This window comes from Manis pentadactyla, chromosome 4, assembly GCF_030020395.1.
Source record: "Manis pentadactyla isolate mManPen7 chromosome 4, mManPen7.hap1, whole genome shotgun sequence".
Taxonomy (NCBI): domain Eukaryota; kingdom Metazoa; phylum Chordata; class Mammalia; order Pholidota; family Manidae; genus Manis; species Manis pentadactyla.
This window is the reverse complement of record NC_080022.1, coordinates 32978747-32991724: the sequence shown is the minus strand read 5'-3', so window position 1 is coordinate 32991724 and position 12978 is coordinate 32978747. Positions and strand designations below refer to the sequence as shown.

Below are 12978 nucleotides of genomic sequence, written 5' to 3'. Positions count from 1 at the left end.
CATACTTTCCACCTGGGCTCATATTACTCATGAACCCTTAGTGTTTCCTGCAGTGAGGGTTTGCTGATAATAATTCTCAAATTTTCTTTCAAAAAGCTAAAAATGTTGTATTTTGCCCTCATTTTTTTGACTCTTCAATGAAAATATATTTCATTTTCATATGTGATACAGTGATGTAGGACATAATCTCATTTCCAAAGATATTTGCTAAATGTGGCTTCTTAAACTAAAAAGGCATAAGCAAGTTGAAGAGAACCAGGGGTTCTGATGTTGCTGGGGGTTTCCCACAGAGTGTCTCTTATGTTCCTAAACAGGTAATCACATATTTTCTAAGCATCTTCAGCAGAATTTACAGGTGTGGAGCTGAGGGATCATCCCTGAAAGGCCTGGCTAAATTTTTTCTATTCCCAAATACATATTGACTGTTACTAATTATATCATATTATCTGTGACCCTTTATTTAACAAAAATTCACTTTGAGTAGAAGTTCTTCATTCATACTGTATAACATTTTATCACTGCACAGCAATGGACCAGAACTGTGCCAAAGGGCCTCAGATAACCAAGATAAGTAATAAACTGCTCTACCACCAGTGGGTCCCACTACAGATATACATGTCACAAGTGAGGCTCTATGAAATACATCTCCCAAGGACAATAGGTCACACAAAACAAACATTTGGCAAAGTAAATGCTTCAAAAAGATGATGAGCCATTACTTGAATGAAAGATCATGTCAAATTTTATTTGACAGAAAAAATATGTCTTTTCTGATACTCATCAAGATTGATGGCAATGAGATGGAGATAAATATTTTATTTAATATATATGCACACACAAATATATAGTTTCAATAGCTAATAAATATGCAAAACAGTAGCAGGTTTTAAAAGCAATGAACAAGGTTACTATTGAGACCAGGTTATAAAACCAGGATTATGTATTATAAATATTATCCCTTGCTTGTAAACCTTTGTAAGGATTAGAGGTCTCCCAGAACATCTTAATGAACAAGGCAAAAAACAGTTTCAATGAAAAAAAAATATTCATAGTTTGAAAGTCATGTTTTACCATAGGAAACAAAAACTGGATGTGAGGGATGAGGAAGATAGCACCCAAAAATGACTGCTGGAGTTGTGTTTTGGTCTTTCCTGGTTTGAGCAAGCAGTTGGCTTTGTGCTCTCAGGTGAGGAGGCCATGAGAAGAGGAATGTGTAGGGGAGAGATAAGAACAGGAATTCACACTGTGGTATGGTGAGTTTGAGATGCCAATGAGACCATGAATGGAGATGAAAGGTAGGTAACTGGACATCAATCTGACATTAAGAAAGAAGACTGGGTTCGAGAGATAAATTGGGCAATATCATGTAGGTAGTAATTAACACCATGGCAGTGGAGGAGATGGCTTAGGGAAGAGAATAGCATTAGGAAATACTCCCAAACCGAATGTTTAATGAAGAGGTGAACTCAACAGAGGAGGCTGACATAATGTCAGATTTATTCAGATTATTCATACACAGAATTCCTATACATCTTTTACTAAGACTCCCCAAATGTTAACATTTTACTACATTTGCCTTATCATTTTCTCTAGATACCCATTATTTTCTGAACCATTTGAAAGTAGGTTACAGACATGATGTTCCTTTACCCCTAATATTTAATGTGTATTTTCTAAAAATAAGGACACTCTTACATATTCTCATCAGTATAATCATCGGAATCAGCAAAATAGCATTGATATCATACTATCAGACAATAAAATACAAACCTTATTCAGACTTAACCAATTGTCTTCATGTTCTTTATAGCAAAAGAAAGTCCCTGAGCAAAAAGTACATTGAGTTGTCGTGTCCTCTTAGTCAGAGGGTGCCATCAGATGTGGCACAACATGCTGCTACTCATATGTCCTCTGATTTGTCTCATGAAACATTCAGCCAAAATTGTCTAACAAATGAAGCAGCTGAGGCCCTTTGGGAGATCTAAGAGCTGTGATTCACTGAGGGCACAGTAGATCCGAAGCTGGTGGAAGAGTGCTAATCCTGGGGAGAAGCCTCTTCCCCGATGTAGGAAATTCCCCTAGTGTAAGATGCAGCTGCAGGAAAAGCAGTGAAGTGGGTACCAGTGTGACAGCCAGGTGGGTGCCAGCAGCACGGAAGCTGGGACCATCTCAGAAGAGCACAGGACATTGGAAAATAGAAGGGGAATTTCACAGGCTTATTTCTGGAGGCAAGAAAACCCCAAGATCCAACAGCCTGGGAAGGTGTCTGTCGGCAGCCTAAAGAACTCTCCACTGGTGCCCCTCCAGTGGTGGTTCTGCTGGTGACACGACTTCTGCCAGAGCCACAGTCAGGATGGTGGGGAAGCAATCATCACCCTCTCCAAAGTACCTCCTCCCCCAAATACCCTGGTCTACGATGCTGCTAAATGTATTCTCTTTGAGACAACTGGGGGAACTGGTGCATGGACTGGGAATTAGATGGTAACAAGGAATTACTGTTAATTTTGTTTTATGTCATAAAGGTGTAAGGAAATGTCCTCTTTTAAAAAAGAGATGCACGCTGAAGTATGCAGGGGAGAAAAGATACGGTGTGTGGCATTTGCTTTAAGATGCTTAAGGAAAATAAATGGATAGATGCAGTAAAAATAGAAAATCTTGGTAACTTGAAATCTGGAGAGTTTACTAAACTATTATGTCTATTTCTGTGTAGTTTGAAGATTTTCATATAAAGGAAATATAGGTCCCATTGCCCAGTGTTGGGGTTGGAGGACAGAATGAATGGTATGACGGAGCAGCACAACCCAGCTGAGCCCTGCAGCCATCATCAAGCACCAGCCCTGTTACTCTCACCTCTGGCTAGGCCACCTGCCTCCACATGAGAGGAACAGCCTAGTTCAAGGGTTCCAGGCCTGGTGCTGACCACAGTTCCTCAAGGTCTTATCACTGTTTCTCCCAGGAAGCCTTTGGAAATGTCTGAGGCTCAGCTTGACTGTCAGAGTTCCTTGGGCAGGTACACAGATTCTTTCAGTCCCCTGGGGCCCTCACTGCCTCACACAGCCATTCTAATGGCTTTCAGTTTTCACTTGCTGGTTGAATTTTAATTCAAATGTCAGTCCAGGGGAGCATGCTGAGCGAGCCCATGACAAGCTCATACCATCTGTATTAGTATTTCCCTCTATCATCTTGACAGCTGAGAGTTGGCCACATTACAATTCAGATGAAACTCTGTGCTTGAAAGGAAAATTATGGGGTTTCAGAATGCAGCTGGTGTGTAAGTGAATAGGATGAAATCTCTATGAAGCTTTTTTCTTGATTTATGATATGAAAATAATAAAATATACATGCAGCACATGATTCTTCCTTAAAAAGAACCAAAAAGCACAGAGTTTTGGGGACAAAGGGAAACGAAGCATTCCACTCTGCAGTAATCATTTTAATAAAAAGCAAAGACAGCAAAACAATCACATATAAATGAGTTCTCTATTGGAGCAGTTAACATTGTTATTGCTGGAGAAACCGCTTGCAAATGAGCTCTTTGGGTGCCTAGTTAAGATGTATTCCTTACAGCACATTTTCAGTTTGCCAATTAGAAACTACAACTCACTTTCCTGGAGGGAACTTCGCTGAAGTACCGCCAACAGTGAGCCAGGACCTCACAAATCACTCCGGAAGTTTAGGAGCAAACAAAACAGATTTCCCGTGTGTGAGAACAGAGGCTAGACAAAACCAGCGGGGAAGCAGTGTTTTCAAGTGTCTTTCTTCAAGTCAGTTCTGCAATGCTTGCTTCTGAAAACACACCTCCTGGAACTCAGATGTTTTAATGTGTACCTGTACCAATTTCTTTCTCCGGCCACCCAATGGAAGTGGTGTGCTGAGAACAACTGATAAGGAAAATATTCAACACAGCCGTCAAGGTCAGCAAACCGCTTTTTTCCTCCAGTTTGGCAAAGCCCTCCCAGCTCCCTCCCCCCGCTCCTCCAGGCTCCTCTTGTGCCCTGCGCATGCCAAAATGCCACATATCAAAATAATATAAATTGCTCCCCTTGCTTGTGCTCAGGGCTCGGACCTTGGGAGATTACTCCCCTCTGAGGCCGCCGGTGTGAAATAAAACCTCAACACTCCAAGACCTCCGTGTGCCGCTTGGTTCTTCCGTCAGTGATCCCGTCCAGGTTTTCCAGTATTTTCCGTAACACAACCAGCTCTCCAGGGGGGAAACTTGGTATGTAGTGCCTGCTCATCTCCGTGGGGTAGCTGTTCCCACCGTGGCTGATGTCAAGTTACCAACGTGATTTCGTTGAATGGTGGAGTCAGGAGATGTGCAGTAGTGCATGCACCGTTATACAGCATGTCCGCTGCACAAACGCGGTAGGTGTCCATAACCTCGAGAGCACAAGTGATACAAATGTAGTAAAATAATTAGGAAGTGATGAGTTTTGAGTATTTATTACCTATGTCTCTAATATACTTTATTTAACTGTAGGTTTATGTAATTTAATTTTTAATGATGGTTGTGTTTAACAACCAGCTCACAAAATTCCTGAAAATTGAACAGTCTGCGCACCACTGGTGCTCTGGGGACCTCTAGGTGGGACTAAACAAACCAGCCACCTGCCCAGTCCTGCCTTGACAAAGACCTTTATTAGTGCTGCAGAGTGATTGAGAGCCCCAGCTCTTCCCTTATAGGGTATCAGCGTTCCTTCTAAATAGGAGATTCTGGGAGTCCCACTCAGGACAGGCCCAGGGCAGAATTTTAGCCGCTTTGTTGGCTAGTTTCATCTGCTCTCAGGGCTGTCACCCCTGCCCAGTGCAGATGGTGCTGCTGGGTTATCAGAGTTCCCTTCCGAGCCCCTGGCCTTCTGCACTCCCCTCACCCTCTGTTTGACAGATTTCATTCAAGTCTCTGGCACCTCCTCCTTCCATTTGATGCAAAGGCAGCAGACCTAATACAGGAAGAGCCAAAGAAACCAGGTGCTAAATCATCCAAGGTCAGGCTGCTCATCAGCTTTCCAGTCTCCCAGTTGTCTGAGGCAACCTTTCCTCCACGATTCTTCTAAGCCCAATACACCCCCAAATCTTACACCATAGAATCATGTCTCAAGGACAGATGAGACCTTCCAATCATTAAGCCTAAACCACAGCCTGCTTGAGCAGCCACCAGCTCTCCCCAGCATCTTTTCTTTTTCCCAGCTGTAAAGTTGCTGTCTGCTGGCTTTTATCCCTTGGCACTGAGCCACAGTGGCGGGAGGGAGCTGTTGTGACTGCTGACAGCGGAGGAAGTGAGAGGAAAGGAACCTGCTGAAAGCCAGGCCTGTGGTTAAGTGTTTCACGTTCAAGATAGTGTTTATCACATTCTAGGTGATGAAGTGAAGGTTTAGCAAGATTAAGGGACTTTCCTGAGGTCACACGGCTGTAAGTTATGGAGTCAAGATTTGAGTGGGGGCTACATCAAATTGGCACCATTAGTCCCTGCTGCCTTCCGTGAAGCGTGACAACCCTGACAGCTAGTGAGTGGTGTGATGGTTGTGATGCCTGGCTAGTGTGGTGGGATGAAAAACCTATCACCTGAAGCAATGTCAGAAGCTCCCCTTGAGGAGGGAGCCACCTTTGTTTAGGACAATGCCCTTAATAAGCCACCCATGGTAGGTGAAATCTTGAAGGTAAGGGAGTTGGCAGGATTCAAATTAAGGAAAGGAATGCCTGTACTGCTGTACAAGAGAGCAAAAATGGATTCGGTTCATCCCAAGAAGGGAGACAGGTACCATGTGGAGTGGAAGGTGTGGATCCTTCTGTAACGTGTCAGAACATTTTATGAATGGGGATGCCATGTCTGCGCTGCTGCAATGCCATTTTCTCACATCACTGAAATACACGGGCACATGGGTGTGTATGTGCCCACACATACACATACACACTGACTCATTTGAATTTTGGGGAGAGAACTGTGCTTCTTGACTCAGCTGATGCAGTGTGGGGATGAGACAACAAGGAAATGAGGTAGTGAAGACTGGAGTCAGCGGTGACACCAGAATTAAGTCCCTTAGAAATCACAGAGATCCAAAGGCCCAGCTATCTGACTTGTCTGCATCTCAAGGGGCAGGGGGTCCTCAGCTGACCTATGGGTGACAACAGGGAAGAATCTGCACCTGGCGGCTGGCTGCAAGGGAGATGCACTGGAACTGGACGCGGGAGGAGACTTCTGACTTGTGGCAACTGGAGCATATGTATCAATCAGGATTCTCCCGCGGGGTGCCTGTGAGAGTTCGGGACCTTCAAACCCTTGGCTTCTGCAGAGGCCCACAGAGGCCTCCACGAATTCCAAGACATTCTGCCGTGAGGGAACACTGGCCAAACTGGGGCCAGGGAAGGCTTCAGTCAGTTTGGCAGGGCCTTCTCCCTCATATCCCATCGCTGATGGTGTGAGGTGGGGCCAAATGGTCCTGGCTGGTCTAAAGAAGGCACAGGCCATGACCCAGCCTGCACCATGGAAATCTCACATATACCTTTGGGGCTCTCAGCTAGAAGCCATCCAGGAACTGAATCCTTCATTGCTAGCACATTGACACTGTATTGATCCAGAGCATAGGCTCAGGAGTAGGGAAATGAATAAGCCAAGGGTGGGTCCAGATGGCAGCAAGTGCCAGACACTGTGGAAGAATACAGCTGCCTCTGGCAGTACGCCACACTGGACAGGGAATCAGACCGCCTAGGTCCCAGCCTTGCTGCTGACGAGCTAGGTGATCTTGGCCTCTGGGTTTCAGATCCCCACCAATACAACAGGGACTGGTCTCCAAAGTGCTGCTATTCCTGCGGCTCAAACATGGCTTGATAGGTGACTTTCTTGGTGTTGCCTCAGAGCCCCACCAAACATGATGTGCCAGACTGAGACTACTTAAAGTTAAAAGGGTTGAGATGCCAGCACAGGGCCCAGAACAGTGCTGGTGTTGGTTCAGGAAGCACACAGGGGGGAAGAAATGAAAGCCTTGAAAGAACAAAGTTTTTGTACTCAGTTGTTTGAGTTTTAGAAGGGAGTGCTGCAGAGTCTAGCCATAGACTTGGAATTAAAACATAACAGTTTCAAGAAAGAATTAAAACAATATATTCCTGAGATGAGTGGTCTTCCAGGTAAAAACATTTTAAAGCCGTGATCTGATCTTGAGTCTCAGAGGCAGTCAAAAACTGCACCAGGATGTCTTTAAGGCTACAGCAGCAGATCTAAGAACACTAACTTCAGGGACTGTTGTTAGCTGTTGTCAGAGCTCTTCCCAAAACATCTGCATAGCTTGGCAATAGGAGCCTCACCTTCCAGGTGCAGAAAAGATTATTAAGCTGAAAATTATTATGAAATAAAGTGAAATTATTACTGACTTTAGATTCACTTTCTGACATGGCTCCTTAACTTACCTCAGACAGCTGTGGCTTTAGACTTCCCTACACATGGTATTTTGGTCATTAACTGCTGGGAGTGTCTGTGGTTACTTGGATGATCCTGGAACCCCCAGCTAACTGCTGCAGTCTTCCCCTGACGTACATTCAGAGTGATCCTAAGAATAGCATTCATCAAGACTTAAAGGAGGGATGAGGCATGTCTCTCCCACTTCCACCGAGGTGGAAGAGAATCCTTGCATCTCATTTTCTCTATACAGAATAATTTCAACCTACTTCTAATTAATACATGTTCTTAATTCTTTCATTAAAACAGACCTCTGAAGAGCCATTTTTTTCTTCCTTCCCAGTAGAATTCCAAATGATCCCAGTTTCTTATTTCTCCGACTGAAATGTCACAAAAATTATCCCAGGCCTTTCTCTTCCTTTGCCTCCTCTCCCCATCCCGTTGTCAGGGAATCCCTTCTTAACTGGGGGCACTGAGTCTGCAAATGTGACACTAATAGCTAATGATCAACTTATATTGCATATCAGATCCTAAAGACCTGAAGTCCCAAATCCACATTCTGGCAACCCCATATCCATCATCAGACAGATAGCATGAAGACATTTTCCCCAAGTGCAGAATCATATATATTCTGAGTGACTGAGCTATTGGCATTCAAGTTTTGACCAGTTTCAAGATGCTACTACCAGATAATGGGAAAATTATATACATACACTACAATTTATGTTACATAAGGAAGACTTAGTTGATATACGAGAGTCAAGAGTTTCAGATTATATGCAATACATCCAGAAGGCTGTTTGAATACACCAAGAGCCTTACTCCTTTCAGGTTGTAAGGCCTCTGGGAAGCTGCATCCTTTTTCAGGCCCCCTACCACTGTTCAGTGTGCTAATACCAAGAATTCATGACCTTTTTCTTCTTTTCTTAACTCCCGCAGAGGAGGAATGACAACCATTATAAAACCAGGTGTGGGAGGTGTTCTTCACCACCTCCCATATAATGCATACTCATTAACTCACTTTAACCTCAAACACCCCCAAGAGATAAATGTAATAGGCATCTCCCTATCAAAAGAGCGGGAAATGGAGGCATGGGGTCCCCCTATTGTACAAGGTTAGTCAGTGACTGGAGGGGAGAGCCAGAACCAGGATCTGGCTCTGTGCCCCATGTCCCTTCCAACGGGCCTTGTGAGCAGCTGACAAGTGTGGCCTGGCTGCCTGGCTGAGGCTCACAGGGCCCACAGCCAGTATGGGAAAGCCTGGAGCAGGGCTATGATCCAGCTGTGGTCTGGCTTTCTCTGCTTTTAGACAGGGCTAAGTTCCAAGCAGTGATGCCAGTGACTACAGATGTCACTTGCAGCTGGAAAATGGGCCCCTTCTGACAAACCTGGAAGCACCCTCTAGCTGCTCTGCTCAGAAGGGAGGCTGATAGCATCCTTTTAGATAAAGTAGGAAGATGGGGCTTACACTAAACAGCAGGACTGAGTGAATGCAGCTTCCAGAAGGTCATCACTTGGTTCAGATGTTCATGTAGAAAGCATCTGGCCAACTCTAGTTAAGAACAGACTTAGAACTATCCTTCAACTAGACCCACCCTGAGCGATAAAGGTACATGTCTTAACCTATGTAAAGGTGAAGTATTGTCATATTCAACTGTACAAGACATTATTAGAGTTAATTTTAGTGGCATGCACCCTATGTTGGACTGCATTTAAACTACTACTATGTAGTGTGGACATCTCCATTACATGGCACCGAACATTTCTCACTTGTACAACTGTTACTTGGTGAGATCTGATTTTAGCCACAATATTTTAAAAGCCAATTTCTATTTAAATGTGCTGTGAAAAAATGTAGGAGTTTGACTTTATATACATTTTACATTTATAGGAGAGTAAGTATACAGGAATTTATACACCCACATGGGGTTGTTGCCTTCAAACTAGTCATCTTGGGAAGATGTGTTTAATCCAGTAAACCTTAGTCAGAACATTTCTAGAGCCCTCTTTGGAAATTGTCCGGCTGTAAGCTTCCTCAGTGTTGGTTTGTCCTTTAAGAGAAGACCTCTATTTTTGAGGAATTACTTTTTTTTAATAGCCAAAGAGCAATAGAAGGTAAGTCCAATACATAAAATGGGTGACAGTGCTTGGAACCACCTCTGGAGAGGTGTGACAGCTATAAGACTGTCAGGCCTCTTTCCTTGCATGGCTTCAGAGATAATTCCAAAGAGGAATTCTATGCATTCTTGGCACATGCAACATCATAGCTCAAGAGGATGGTCCCCCAAGGAAATGACTCAGATTATGGTAACTGAGTGCACATGTTTTAGTGTATTTGGTTAAAAGGTAGCCTTGCTCATTTTTGTCATACTTCCTATAAGCAGAAATTGAAAACTCCATCTCCATGATTTATCTCAAGGGAAGGATCATCAGCTCCTGCTTGAAGACTTAAAATGAAAAGCACTTGGTGTCATATCTACATTATCCAGCCCCCCAACCCCACCTGTCACATGTACAATGAGTAATCCTGACACCTGACTCTCCCCAGTTTGGAAAAGTGGGTAGGGACTGATCTCTGGAACCTGGATAAAACAAGCAAGTTAAGGAGACTGGAGCGTTTCCAATGGCTGTTATCTACCCAAAAGGCCCACATTAACTCGAAGAGGGAAACCTCCTACAACTAAGCAGTACACAATGTTTTAGTGGGGGAGTGGCGAAGATGATTATCTTCCAGAAGCTGTGACAAAAACCCACTGGCTTCTGGATGACAAGAGAAGAGGGTCCACTGAAAGGAAAGTCATGGTGTTCAATCCTAGTGCACACATAAGAAATCACGTGTGTGGCCAGAGCTCACTGAAGTACATTTCTAGCTAAGGCCAAAGGCCGCAGAGGTGCAACAGGCTGCTGAGGCTGCCATGAGTTGAAGCAGGGGGTCTATAAATTCATAGTGGCAAAGCAATTTGTAGAAAGTCCCAGTTATAGTGCAGGACACTTGCTAACCAGTGGAGTCAAGAATGTTCAGTTTTACTTTCTACAAAGTACCTCATTGAAAATGCTCATGAGGAAGCTCCCTAAAACACCATATCCTGAGTGTCAGAGAAATATGGCCAAGATGGTGATCGATGGGGAGCAGAGATTGATCCTCTAGTAGTGTTTGAACTGTGTATTCTCCAAGCATCTCTCTCTCACACACACACACGCACACACACTTAGTGAAGAGCACATAATTGCAATCACATTCCACTTCTCAGCACATGCCTCTGTTGGGTGGTTGCTCTTGAACACAGTGCTTCCAGGAGCTGTTCTGAGTTCATGGGCTCTGCTGCTAAAAGCCAGAAGCTGCAGCACAGAGTCAGCGCCTTCAATTCAGTCGTAATTCCCCAGTGCTTGTGGCAGACATGGGTCTCAAAGTGACCCGTTGAGATGTTGTTCTTGGTGAGTGTTTGGTATTAGTCTCTGTGAAAACCATAAAGCTAGGCCATTTGCTCAAATCATCGTCAGGAAGAATGCTGAGTGCCCAGATGGGATTTCTAGTTTCTGTGCAAATGAAATCACATTAGTCCAGATTTTATTCACTCACAACTACTAGGGAAGCAGTAGAATTTGGTTCAAATGCTGCCCCAAAGCAGGAATTCACTTAAGTTTTAATTCTGAAGCAATCCTGTTATTAATGTTGTAGCCGGATTCAGACAGCAGTGGGGGAGGAGACCCCACTGTGCTTGCTGAGGAATCCCGGACCTCTCCCAGTTCAGGCTCACTCTCACTAGAGGTAGATCCGCTGTTGATGGTGTAGACACTCTCTGCAACTCCCTGAGCTGGAGCACAGCCATCTGGTTCTTTCTTTTCCCTGGGACTAGACAGTCCTGGGAGGATGGCCGTCTTCCCAGCCTGCCTATCAGGCAGCAAGGACATGGTGTAGTCTGCAATGATCCCGCCTACATCTAAGTTGCATGCCTGGTCAAAGGCAAGAAAACCAACATTGGCATTTGCCTCACACACCACAAAGGAGCCATCATCCATGATGAGGAGATCAATGCCACAGAAGTCCATGCCCAGGATGTTGGACACTTGAATAGCCAACTGCTTGCCTTGTTCTGTCAGAGGGCACATAACGCCCACACCACCTGTGGGGGAAGCACAGTATGCAATGGTGACACCAGGCACTGACTAATGAGGCAAATGGCCCATCAAGGAAGAGACGGGGAGTGCTGAGGAGTGGCAGCAAGATGGGCTTTTGCATTACTCACAAAAAGTCTGGCTGGAAATCAGGACACCCCTTCAGGAAAAACAAAATGGCCATTTCTTATCTAGAGTTTTAAAAATGTTTATATCTTTGGCTCAGTTATCCCACCATGAAAGAAAAAAATCAGGTAACAGAAAAAAAGCTTCATGCACAAAGATGGTGATGGCACAGTTACTTAAAATGTTGGAAAATCAGAATACTGGTATATAGGCACTCAATAAATATTTGTTGACAAAGGAATGAAAAACTATAAATATCTCACAATAAAGGAAAGCAGCATATTTTACAACCATTAACAAATAATGCTCATAGAGAGTTTGTGATCTCATTGGAAAATACTTCAAAGGAAAAGGACTTTGCAGTATGACCACTACAATGCAAAAAGACATTGTGGGAAAGAATATTACCACCATGCTAATGTTGGTCATCTCGAGATGGTGGGAGTAATGAAAAATACCTTTTTTCACTTGACTTTGCTGTACTTTGCCAAATTTTCTACACTGAAAATTATTTAGAAAAAGACAGAATTAACTTATTAGAAGAAGAGGGAGATGGAGGGGCTTATGAGACAAAATTTTATACCAAAGAGAGAGTCTGACTTCCTTTACATGTTAAAAAGCTAAGTCCTCACATTTAATTGTCTCCCTGGAAAGACTCAAAACTTGTATCCTCAGGTCCAGTAACTAATGTCTTTACCTTAGCACTGTCCTTTCCCCATCTCTTACACTGCATAAGGAAAAGGCTATAACACAGTTTTTCAACAGCTCTCCAAGAAAGCAACATGAATTACAAAATCGTGTGGTTCTCTAGTTAAAGAATGAATTCTCTGCAAAGTGACTAAAAAAGACAAAATGGTAACATGTAAGGTTCATTACTGTGGCACCACACATGATTAGCACGGAAATTAAATAAGCTAATATGTCAGGTACTTAGTACTGTGTTAACCCGCAGCTAGCATTTGACTCTGTCATGCCACTTTGTCACAGTACCTTACAACGATCTGCCTGCGCGTCTTCTACTCTACTGGCCCATAAGCTGCTGAGGGCAAGGGCTCTCTCATTACTCGCTACCCTCTCAACACCTACCATAGCCTCCTTGTGGAAACTGCTCCACGAGTCCTGAAGCAGGAAGGAGCGAATTGGTGTCTCAGCCTCTTAATTAGTCACTAGACTTGGTATAGTCATCTGGCAATTTAGGAAATAATTACTATGGGTATTTGTTTTCATATTAGCAACACACAAATTCAATTAAATAGGTTGATAAGAGTTTTCTGTGACAGAGACAAGAGTTTACATCTCTCAGAACATCCCATTCAACACAACAGGCTACAAGCTTTATCAATAGC

At 43.7% G+C, this 12978-nt stretch overlaps 1 protein-coding gene across 1 annotated transcript in view; it reads right to left on the bottom strand.

Moving 5' to 3' along the window:
- Nucleotides 1-272: 272 nt before the first annotated feature.
- Nucleotides 273-12978, bottom strand: part of RIMKLA (ribosomal modification protein rimK like family member A) — a 51123-nt gene continuing 38417 nt past the window's right edge. Inside the window, exon 5 of the mRNA XM_036893100.2 lies at nt 273-11514. Within this exon, the coding sequence (XP_036748995.1) occupies nt 11024-11514 (491 nt within the window). The 3' untranslated portion in view covers nt 273-11023. The remainder of the gene's footprint in view (nt 11515-12978) is intronic.